The 12,825-nt window shown below is 33.8% G+C and overlaps 1 protein-coding gene across 1 annotated transcript in view; it reads right to left on the reverse strand.

Moving 5' to 3' along the window:
- Nucleotides 1–290: 290 nt before the first annotated feature.
- Nucleotides 291–12,825, reverse strand: part of LOC106639261 (neuronal synaptobrevin) — a 174,571-nt gene continuing 162,036 nt past the window's right edge. The window contains exon 4 of the mRNA XM_089595670.1: nt 291–1,713. Within this exon, the coding sequence (XP_089451796.1) occupies nt 1,568–1,713 (146 nt within the window). The 3' untranslated portion in view covers nt 291–1,567. The remainder of the gene's footprint in view (nt 1,714–12,825) is intronic.

Below are 12,825 nucleotides of genomic sequence, written 5' to 3' on the forward strand. Positions count from 1 at the left end.
TAAAAATTAATTTATGAATTTATGAATATTCTTCGAGTTAATAAAGGGAATAAAAACTGATCTCCTATTATAATCTGAATGTGCAGTTATTGAGATTACAATATTTATTAGAGGAATAATTTTCTTAGTGCGTTGTCCCGCGTATAGTTTCCCCTAAACTTTTTAGTCATGCTTAATCAATCAATGTGATGCACTGTGTATTTTTTTACATAGGTATTATTAAATTGACCTAAATACATTTGAATTAAGAAGTTTTTGGAAAAATTATGAAACATATAATTTTGAAAATCATAGTATTGGTAAGATATGTATAGGTGATTTGTGTAGTCGTACTCACATCATCGGAGCCAAGTTGTGAAGTGTGCTTGTCTCGTAAATGGATTATTGGTGGCTGAGGTTCAATTACACTGGCCAGATTTTTTTTGAAAGTATTGTATTATAAAAACATATTATAAATGTCAGCAGTTATACAAGTTGGAACTTTTAACTTAATAAATTTTTCAATATTTCTTATCATCATAATTATTAAGCGAAACTTTGGCCATTCATAATGTGAAGTTTGGATAAACATCTGCTGAACTTTGATCTATAAAAAACTTAACTTACACTTAACATTGGTTAAGACAAAACTCATATAAAAGTTTTTTTTTAATCGCCTCTAATTGGCGGAAGTTTGATCAAACGTGAGCGTTTGACAAAGTTTCGTAAAACTAAGGCTGTTTTTTCATGGTAAAGACCTTCGAGACATTTATTCAATAAAATCAAGTAACCACAAATGATCAAAGAGGTGTATATTTTGTTATAACGGTACAACAATATTTTTTATCTCTTTTTATTCTCTTTACAACAATCATAATAACACATAGAAACTCATTAAATGTCAGAAGAAGTAGTACTAGCGGAGTAGCGGTAGAAGTAGATGAAATAACGCAGTAGTAGTAGAAGTAAGGTAATAGTAGTGAAAATAGTAGGGTAGTAGTAGTAGAGGTAGTAGTAGTAGTACCAGTAGTAGCAGTCGCAGCCATAGTGGTAGTGGTAATAATAGTAGCAGTAGTAGTAGTAGTAGTAGTAGTAGTAGTAGTAGTAGTAGTAGTAGTAGTAGTAGTAGTAGTAGTAGCAGTAGTAGAAGTTGCAGCAGTAGTAGTAGTAGTAGTAGTAGTAGCAGTAGTAGAAGTTGCAGCAGTAGTAGTAGTAGTAGTAGTAGTAGTAGTAGTAGTAGTAGTAGTAGTAGTAGCAGCAGTAGTAGAAGTTGCAGCAGTACTAGTAGTAGTACTAGTAGTAGTAGTAGTAGTAGTAGTAGTAGTAGTAGTAGTAGTAGTAGTAGTAGTAGTAGTAGTAGTAGTAGTAGTAGTAGTAGTAGTAGTAGTAGTAGTAGTAATAGTAGTAGTAATAGTGGGAGAAGGAATGGAAATATTTGCTGTAAAAAGTAGTGATGTTTTGATGAGTAATTTTAAGGTTTTAGTAGTTTCAATCTGCTGATAAACAACTGAAAATGACAGTGGTCGAAAGAGCGAAGACGTCCTTAACGCAACAACCAAAGTTAGTGTTGTGACACTTTATATTTTACCTAAAGTATTAAGTTGTTAATAGGTTGAACGAAGGCGGCGGGAGCTGACTGAGGTCCAGTATGAGCTCCAGCTGGTGGAGGAGGTGGAGGTGGTGGGTACTGGTACATCGTTGGTGGAGCAGCTGGCTGGTCTGGCATAAACTTTGCTAAAGAGGCAACAAAAATATTTAGTTTTTATTATGTTGAGAACGGTTGATAAAAAAAGAGAAAATCATAGAGTCTTTTTCTATGTCTTTCAAAAATTTTTGCTACGATTCAATATTATTAGGTGGACTAAATCATGAGTTTTAAAAACTAATAATAAAAAATATTTTTGACTTTTTACGTAGGCTACGGTACTGCACCCTTGTGCAAAAAACACGGCAGTCACTGCATAATAGTAAAAAATACTGCTAAGAATTTAATATTAGTTTTGTGTTTAATCTATTACACATGTTAATCTATTCATAACAAATACTATCACAAGTGTGCTGTCAATATTTTGAAGGATTATCTATTATGATTTTATACATCAGCGTTCAAACTTAACTGATATCTTTCTTATTACAATTTGACTAGTAAAGCATTTTAAAAATAACAATTTAGTAGCATATAAATAAGTCAAGATAATTATGTATTTTCTCCATTGAATATATATATATATATATATATATATATATATATATATATACACATATATATATTTGAAGTACAAACTTTGTTTTATTGCCATTCCAGCAGCTATATTGCTAAGCTCAATTGAGATTATTATTACATCAAATGACTTCAATCATCATTTTTCTATTTCTGTACGATTGAATTCTTCGAGCTATACTTTTACAAGCCCATGTTCTTTATAGCGAATTGTTATTCATTCTCTTTTGGTGTGGAGCTTCGGAAAATTTGTATTTCTTTAATATTAGCAAAAATTAGTCATTTTGAAACAATTTTAATAATGATTCAAAGCATTTTAAATAATAGCTTCTGGAATTCAGAGGCGGACTATATATGGCCTACGCCAACAACGTAATGGCGTAGGGATGGCAAAGCTCACAGGGGGGTAGCTATCACGTGAAATTTTCTTTTATACATAACTTAAACGTTTTATGTAAGGAACTTCTCTTTAAACATAAATTAAGCAAGATTATTTGTTCATAACAATTAAATTTATTTTTCGCTTAACTTTTTCTCTTATACATACTGATATACATATGATTATCTCGTAGTAAAATTAATTGTCAAAGATCTGACAAAGACAGTTTAGTGAATTTTTTCTAAAGATAACATTTTTAATGCTCTAAAATTCAGAGATTATGTGAATAAAGTACGCCAGATTTTTATATGAAAACGAAATAGGTAGGTCAAGACATTCATTTTCAAAAAAATTGCTTGTAAAAATTCGTCATTTTAACACGTAACCGAAATTAAATAGACTATTGTACTACAATAAAAAGCTGTGAGACCAGAAGTCGAATTGGTACATAAACTTTTAATCATAAGGAATCTATTACTTAAAAAAAAAGATATCCTCAACACGTTAAATTTTGAGAAAACAGTGAGGAAAACTTTGAACGTGAGAATTGTTTTCTTCAGGTATTGTACATACGCATGCGCTGTACATACATAAACATACAAGCATCAAGATTCAAGTCCAACGTGAGTATAGGTGTATAACAGCAGGAGAGAGTGAAAGAGTAGGGTGTTGTCAGTTTTATCGTGGCAGGGCCATCATCTTCACACAAGGTACCTCAGAAAAACTAATGATTTTTTTAATATCTATTTCCCAGTGACTTTTCCGCGTATTATTAATATTGTGTTGAAACACTTACATGATACATGTAACGGTGAAAAAAAATACAAATAATTATTTGCATGATAAATACCCCACAAGGGCCCCTCAGTAGATATGACACTAAGCGCCCAAGCCTCCTTAATACAGTCGCTCCTTGTAGCGGTCATGGCTGAGCAGTCAGCGTAAAGTTTCGTGAATCCTTAGTTGATGGGTTCGAGCCCCTGTTCCGCCTTGTTGGCAGAGCATTTAACAACAATATTTCGGACTCTTTAATGTTTATATATTTAATAAATCAGAATTACCTGCTCTCCATCTACTCGAGAATCCCCAAAGCTTGTTTCATAATAAGCGTAATTTGGTATCAGAAGTCAGTTGAATATAGCATTGGAATATCGCCTAAGGCAATCGAGTGGGTAATTCGCGCAAAAAGTTAACTTGGATGTGTGCTGGATACTTTCATCACCAACTCAGGAGAAATCTTCGTTATCTCCGGTGGCCGATAAATAACTACATCTCCTGGTCAGTCAGTACACTAATGAAACTATTTCGTCATAGAACGATATTGAGGTGCAAAGACAGTACGACGATGCCACATGTATATATAGCCTGTCGAGCGACACTAAGATATATGCACGAAAAGACTCATAAACAGTTGTCGAATCCAGGGAAATAAAACTCAGCAGGTGACGTAGAAAGAGGTGTCATCGGGGACGATGACTCATAAACTGGGGAGGTGTCACGGACGTGGCTTGGTTCAGTCAAGCCAGCACCTGTATGTTGGCAAACCAACGTATAGCTGAGGACACAATAGTGTCTCTACGAGTGCAATTAATACAGCCCCTCCCGGTGGTCGTGGCTGAGCGGTCAGCTTAAAGTCTCGTGAATTCTTAGTTGACGGGTTCGACCCCTACTCCATCTTTTTGGTGAAGCATTTTACTACAATATTTCGGATTCTTTAATCCATTTATTTAATAAATCGGAATTATCTGCTCCCCATCTACATGAGAGTCTCCGAAGCTTGTTACGTAACACTAGCTCTTAAATAGTATTTTATTCTGTGGAGTACTGAAGACGATGTGTCACCTGAACAATTACTAATTATTACGCTCAAATACGTACATAGTGCAATATACACGTTAGAGTAAACATCAATTAAATTATTATCATGTATCAATTTACATAGTTTGAAAGGACAGAAATCCTATTTTTTTTGTTTTCAAGTAAGATCCAAAACGAATAAATTTCACACTCAACAATGATTTCAAGTCTTGTGGTAAATATTTATCAGATTAGTGGTCTTTAGTTCTATTTTATAGGTATTTAAGACATGCAGCTTAGTCAAAAACTAAAATCAGTTATTTATTTTTACGTATGCTGCAAGGTATTCTTCTAAATTGATTTTTAATGCTTCTAAAATCATTGAATACACATCAATGAGCATATTATTGCTCGCAGAAAAGAGAGTATCACCTTTTTTTTTTCGTTAAATGGAAACTTACGTTTCTGCATTTTTTTCTACGATTTATACTGGTCCATTCCACATTTGTCTATAGCCTTACGTTCATATGTTTTAAAAACTTCATCAAATCTCAATTTAATAAGAAATTCAATCAACGATTAGTATAAATCTACAGCTGACGATAATGATGTAGTCAGTGATTGTAATTGTTTACTCACAGCATTAAATCTATTTAGGATGTCACTCCAAACAAGAGATAGAAAACAATATTCTAAAGATTTGAGTGAAGTGTGGATTCGAGATGCTTCGCATTGCGTGTCGGCGTTTTCATTCTCGCTCACAGATAATTCAGATAGTACTTTGAAAATATCTGTCCAAGAATGCTTTGCAAGCATCGTGTCTAGCCAACCATGTTGTTAAAGAGAGATTTTTCACTGTCATTTTTATTTGTGACGTTGAAACTTTCCATCTATGCGTGGAAGCAGAAAAAAATGTGTGTAGATGTTGCACAACAGAAAAAAATTGAGCTGCCATAGAGCAAGATTCAACGACACATGAACCAACTAAATTTAAAGAGTGCTCTGCACACGGAATATATTCAGCCAATGGGTTGACTTTTTAATGTGAGCTTGTTATCCTGAGTAAGCACCTGACATATTACTTGCGTTGTCGTACGATTGACTTCTACAATTTTGATTATCCAAATCGAGTTCTCGTGTGGTACTTAAAACAGTTTCCGCCAAGTCCTTAGATTTATGCCCGCAGTCTGATATAAATTTGATAAATCTTTCTTTTGGTGTGCCTGTTGTATCAACGTATCGTAGAATGAATGTGAGTTGATCAGTATATGAGATTTCAGGTGTGAAATCAACGCTTATTGAAAAATGTTTTGCTTTCTTTACATCATCAACTATTTTTTTTAACAAATGTTCAGCCATCAAGTTTATTATTTCTTCACAAATAGTTGATGATAGATAAGAAATTTTTACACTTCCTGGATTCCCACGTGACTCTATGTGATTCTTAAGAAAAAGATCAAACTCAGCTATAAGCTTTAAAAGCATCATATGATTGCCGTTATCAAGAGATCTAAATAATTCATGTTTTCCTCTAAAAGCTAAGCCTCTCGATGCTAATGATTGTATCACAGCAATAACGCGCCGTAAAACATTACGCCAATAATTTATCTCGGTTTCAATTTGGATTTTCAAAAAATTATTTACTGTATTTGTTACTTTACTTCTATTTAAAAATGTAATCACATTTGTTTTGTGTGCGCAAGATTCTTCGTGCTCTTTATTACGTTTATGCACATTACTCCAGTCAGAATAGCCTGTAGTTAAGGGCTGTGATTCACCAAATAACTTGCATGGGCCACAAAAAATAGCATTGGCACTTAATGAATAAATTACCCACGAACGCTGTTGCACTTGACCGTTAATCATGGTTCTTGAAAAAATTTAATTACTTAAATATCGATTACGATCGTAGATAAGCCGCTTGGACACAGAAAAATCAAAATTTTTATTTTCGTTAAAACCGCGACGACATATTTCAGTTATTGTTTCTTCATTTATCGTCCAATAAGCCGGAACATCGTTGATAAGTTTATTAGGCTCTCGAGAGGTTATACTTGCAACTAATGCGCTATTTGAACTTTCAGTTGGTTTGTTGTCCTTATCTTTAATTGAATTCAATACTTCAAAATTTAATATTGGCGTGTTACTTTCTTGGCAAACTGCTTCACTATTGTGTAATGTTGATTCATCAATAGTATTTAGATTTCTACTATCTTTTTCATTTGCAGTGAGATCATCTGGAACGACGTATTTTAGTTAATTATGACACATCAAACACTAATTCGTTTTTTTTTTTAGATTTTTTACAGATTTAAAAATTATAAATTTTATTCAAAAAGTTTATAGATATGTTTGGGATCCCGAGATTGGGAAAACGCGGGCGACCCACGGTGGCCTAAAACCGCCCAAGTAGGCGGTTTCGGGCGAGTTCAGGCCACCGCGGGTCGCCCACGTTTGCCTACAATCTCGGGACCCTGAAAAAATCTTATGCATCATAATAATAAAAGTAAATATACATTGATCTCATTAAACTCGACAAAAAGACGTTTTATGTATGGATATATGCACGCGCAGAAGCGTTTAATTGGCGTCATTCGTTCGTGGATCATTTTATCATTTGCGTATTGGACCACTCTTAATCAAAAGTTAAAGTATATTTGTGGTTAAAATATAGAGTGCATATTATAAGGTATGATAAGGACCAATGTGGACAAACGCGGGCGACCTGCGGTGGCTCGAATTCACCCGAACTTAACTGAGAACACTTTTTTTGGGGGGCGAATTCGGACGACTTTGAGTCGCCGCGGATGACTTGCGTTTGCCTAATCTTTGACCCTAAATATATCTATATGTGTAATCAAACACAGGGAAGACCGAACAATTAGCGAATGATAAACAAACGAACGATGTTAATCGAATCATATCTACTCAGCAAATTTGGCTCATGCGCGAATGTGCACAGTTCTAGGATTGTCATCAAAGATTTGTTTGTTATACTTACTATCATCAACAGTAGGTCGAATTAGAGACTCATCTTTTTTAGGAAAAAAATTGTCTAATTTAGGAGTCTTAGAAATTACTTTTTCTTCAAGGCTAAGCTTTTTTTTTGCAATTTTTTTGTATTGAGCATCGCTCAATTTTTCTGGTCGATTCATAGCTTACAAGTAATATAGACCTGAGAGTAAATTTCAATAACGAAAGATTTTTTGGGTGTTTACAATATAGAAAAAAAAAGTCACAAAAGTTAATAAAGATTGAGGTTACCCTTTCTATACAACTCAGATCAGCTCTTCGTGATTACAACAACTAAATACTTTAGCAAATTCATACAGTCATTTACTATCATGAAAAAAGCTTTGAAGAAAAAAAAACTTTAAAATGTTTATTTGGCGATGCTACAGTCACAAAAAATTGATATAAACCGTTCGATAAACAAAAATAACCTGAACCATACACTATGTATAAATCTAATAGCTTCTTCTGCTGTTTTACGGTTGTCAGCTGTTTCAACTGATGCATAAGTAATAAAGGCGCATTGACACAAACTGCATTTCGCAAGTGTTTTTAAGGTTGCGTTCGCGATTAAGGGAGCGTGTATATGGAGGTCCTACATGTCGAGTGGCGTGGAATTTCCTTAAAATACATGTGGAATGCACCCATGGGCAAACCGCAAGTTTGGTAAAACCTCCGGCTCTCTGGCGAGAGACTCATTTTAAACTGATGAACCTAAAAACAGTTTGTATTCGTCGTAAATAGCGATATAAGTCGTAACTTTGCAGAATTAGAAATTAATGTAATACAAAAACTCAAAAATTTTGAATTGATTTGTTGACAAAAAGGTTGTGTAGTTAAAAAAAAAAAGGTCAACTATAAGCAAATTGTACAATAGTTCACTTTAGGGCTGAATTGCGGAAAAGGAATTAATTCAGTCAAGTCAAACAGATTTTTTATATTTATTTTTTTAAACTTAAATTTTGCTCTCATACAAGGGGCGGCAAGCTTGATGGCGTTGGGGTGGCAAAAATTCAAGTCCGTCCCTGCCTGCAGCAGTAATTAGATCTCTAGCGATGAAGTGATTTTTTTATTGTTTGATGGTGTAGGTTAGTTTTAAAGTTAAAGAATGAGTGAAACTTCTTAGAATCAGTAATTTTAAATCATACAACAATTGTAAAATGCGCTTGTCAAGTTCTTTTGGCCATAGGGATTTCCAGGCAGACCCAGTGTACATAAATTCAACTGAGAAATGGTTACTCTAAAGTGTAATAGATTAGGATTTAAATACATGAAGAATGCTAATCACTTTAATATACCCCTAGGCAGAAAAAAAATTAAAAGTTTAAAGGTGCAAGATAAAAAATGGGCTGTTAATCGAAATTTTATGTAAGCTAATAATGAGAGCGGCTTAAGCTATAATACAGGTAGTTGTGAGAATATCAGGGGCAAATCAAATTTTTATAAAGTTTCTTGTTATGCTAATTATATTGTGCAAAGTTTGCTTCATTCTGTGACAGTTAAGTAGATTTTATAAAAACATACTCAGAACGATGTATTACAGATGGTATTTTAATAATACATTGCCAAAGTTCCGATGGATTTAACTTCATTAAGACAAAGTGCTGGTGAAAAATTCAATTTAATGAAACAACAAGATGCAGGAAACTTTACATCGTATCTTTGTGATCAATCACTTACATGACAAAATTCTGCTAAATACTTATATAAATACGTACAAAAAACTTTAAGATTGTGATGGACAGACAAATACTGAACAGCCAAAATACATTTTGCACCTAGAAAAATCTGAACCATTCCCAAAACATTACACTTTATACAAAAAAGTTATAGATGAAAACATAGGAGTTTGGAGAATCTATACAAGTAATTGGATTAATGGTTGTAAACGGAAAATGATACGAAAGATCAACATTACTTTAAAAAATATTATACTTTTAGTGTAGTTACAGATATTTTCTGAGACAGAAGATAATACTGTTATGACCAGTACTGCCAACAAAAAGTCTAACATTATTATTAACGAAATGACTGGTTATAACATCACTGAAGTTTCGAAAGCAAAAATAAAAATCAATAACTAAGTATAAAAGGTAAGAAGTAAGATATTTCACCTCAGCGCATTTATTTTTTGTTGACATTAAACTTATTTATATGATATTAAGTACTTATTTATGTATAGAAATATGTTACGTTAAAAAAATCAATGCTTTTAAGTCAATGATAATAGAGTTAAAAAATCCACTGCCCAAAATGAGCTAAGGACTTATTTATTTTACTAAAGATTAATTATATTTTAATTTTGAAACAAAAATAAACATATTAATCTAAAAAAGTTATAGAACCTTTTAAAGAAGCTGCCATTTAACAAAAGTAAAACTTGTGCAAGTTAAAGGTTATTGTTAGCGCAAGTATTATGTGTACAGACTAATAACGTCAAATATTTTTCAAATAGGAAAGAATTTTCGCATGATTTCTCAACAAAACTTTCATGAGTAATCAATAATCTATTCTCTTTATTTTATATTAACACCATTGTTTCGCATTGTAAATAAGTTATATCGATTCGAGGTAACCCACAACTACTAACAATGAAGAGCCCGTACAAAAGTAAATGAAGTGGCTAAGGTTGAAACTGAAGCCTTAGCCAATTCACGTATTCACAAGCGTAAAAACTTAAAACCATGCTCTAAAGTGAAAAAGCATTATGTAACGATACCTGGGACTAAAACTCACCTTGAATATTTAATAGCTATTGTTCAAGTATAGAATTCCAACAAAATTTAACATGCATATATATATATATATACATACATATATAAATGTATATATATAAGTATTTGATATCATTACGTTATGTTTTTAATAAAAAAATCATAAAATACTAGAAGCAGCTGAATGATGACACATATAACTTTGTTTCTTTAGTATACAAATTTAATTACATACATGTATAAAATATTTTCTTAAAATAAAATCATGATTCTGAAATGACCAATATCCATACACATATCACTAAACCAACTTTCATTCTGTCAAAGTAATAAAATTAATGAGAAGTGCTCAAGTTTTCTAATTCATTAACTAAGAATCTAAATGTATTATTTAAAAAATTAACTTTCAAGAAAGTACGGAGTTCGGCAATGGTATTCATTATTAATTTACGTATAAAATAAATGCTTTACTTTTAATTAACTCGTGTCCATATTAAATAAAGCACTACAGTTCCATAAAACAAAATATATATTACCGATGTAAAACATTTTTTTGCTAACATTACAATTTAAGAATTTTATGTTGAACTACATAAGACGTATGACATAACTTTCTGGGCCTAAAATCCTTTTGAAGCTTACTTAATCAATAGTAGGTATTTTACTTCAACTGTATAGTTCCTATTTAAGAAGCTATTGTTGTAGCTAAGACGTAGACATACAGAAGAATTAGATCACATGGATTGAGTGTTCTAGTCATGTAGAAAAATTATGCTGTATTAAAAAAAACTATAAGGTGGCTTGGGCTGTTTTATCGGCTAAATCAAAACCTCTGAAATTCTGGAATTATGTAAACAAAGTGTGCCAAATTCATTTGCAATAAGAAAATACTGGGGTCAACGACTTAATTATTTTTAAATTGCCACTGAAAATTCACCAATTTAACACCTACTCTTTTATACGGTGGTCACAAAACCGACTATATTTTCGGAAATCTTTGATTAACCTCAGAAATTTAAAATAGTTCGTGTGTATTTTAGTAGGTAAACGATGGCGGTTCAGGCATCCCCCCAGCTCCCCCCCTGGTAGTGGTGGGGGAAGAGGCTCTAGCTATAGCTGTGGGTGGAGAAGAGGCGGTGGAGGAGAGGCGGTGATGGGGGGAGAGGCTGATCGGGTGGTAGAGGAGAGGTGGTGGTGGGGGAGAAGCTGATCGGGCGATGGGAGAAGGGGCACGGGTGGTATAGGTAGTAGGGGCGGTGGGTGGTGCGGACTACTCGGATGGTAACGTCAGGGGAAGGGGGCCTCTTCCGGATGCTGTGACGTCGGATGGTACTGACAGCTCCCTTCCTTTCCGACCGCAAATCAAGCTCCGACGTCATCAGGATTGGTCCGAAAGGTGTAGGTGACAAGCCCAACGTACAGCGTGAGGGGAAGATGATCAAACATAAACGTGTATTTCTTATCAGTAGATGTAGCGGATCGCGTATCCCGTTAAGCTGCGACCAACATTGGCTTACTCGACGCAGTACCTTGCCAAGTAATGGAGTTATTATTTCTTATGCATACGGATGTGTTAGCCGTGGCCGATGACTTTTCGCTTCTTATTTAGGCGTATAATGTACCAGTGTAATATTTTTTCTTAGCAAGAGCGGGGGCAACGAGTCATGCTAGGATACACGTATGTGTAAGCCGTGGCCGATAACTCTTTGCTTCTTATTTAGGAGTATAATGTACCGGCATCATATTTTTTTCTCAAGAGCGGGCGTATCGAGTGATGCGTGTTGCCAGAGAACATGTATACCATTTCATAACCAAAAGCGTATCCCAACATTGCTTGGCTTACTCCTCTTCACCGCAGTACCTCGCCAACGAATGAAGTCAGTTAATACTATAAACTAATTTTAATCGGCACAGTAATAAGGAGGCGTGAAGCGCGAGAGGAAAATGATCAAGCATGAACGTGTATTTCTTATCAGTGGATGTAGTGGATCGCGTATCCCGTTTAGCTGCGACCAACGCTGGCTTACTCGACGTAGTATCTTGCCAAGGAATTAAGCCAGCTTATGAATTCAAGTTTGAGATTTTTAGGATAGTATGTAAATGGGTTTGAATAATAACAAAACTTTAAATTTAATACACATATGTTTTTGGTAGCTTCAAAAAAAAATACACAAGAATTTCATGGTTATTGATTTTTTTTCCAATATATCACATCCATCTTTATTTGGATAAGATCAAATATTTTCCGAATAATAATTTCCCTTCACTTTTAGTTGATATGCCTCAACGTGCTTTTCTAAAAGAGGTTTTCGATAATTCTTATCTTTCTCCTCCTCCTCTTTACTGAGGCTCTCATATTTTGGTTTGCTAAAGATCGGACCGACGTTGTTGATGTTGCCTAATCTATCGTTACAGGATAACTGAAGCAATACGCAAATTCTCATCAGCTTATAAGACGGCGCTAATTTCTTTGTAATACCACACGGCAAGATGTACTTTAATTTTTTGATCTTAAATTTTATGCTTACTTTACTCTTTTTTTTTTTTCCTACACACAGTCATCGTTTTTGACACCAACATTAGTATCAGTTTCAGAGTCACTATCAGTATCAGTATCAGTATCATTAGCATTAATTCCATCAACAGTATCCCAACTGGAAAGCGTTTTAGAAAATTTCTTTTTATAACTATTAAGCGCGTCTAAAAAACATTCTGAGTATGGT

Source organism: Copidosoma floridanum, unplaced genomic scaffold (assembly GCF_036245765.1).
Source record: "Copidosoma floridanum isolate Cflo_tuat_1 unplaced genomic scaffold, Cflo_Japanese_pri ptg000026l, whole genome shotgun sequence".
NCBI lineage: Eukaryota > Metazoa > Arthropoda > Insecta > Hymenoptera > Encyrtidae > Copidosoma > Copidosoma floridanum.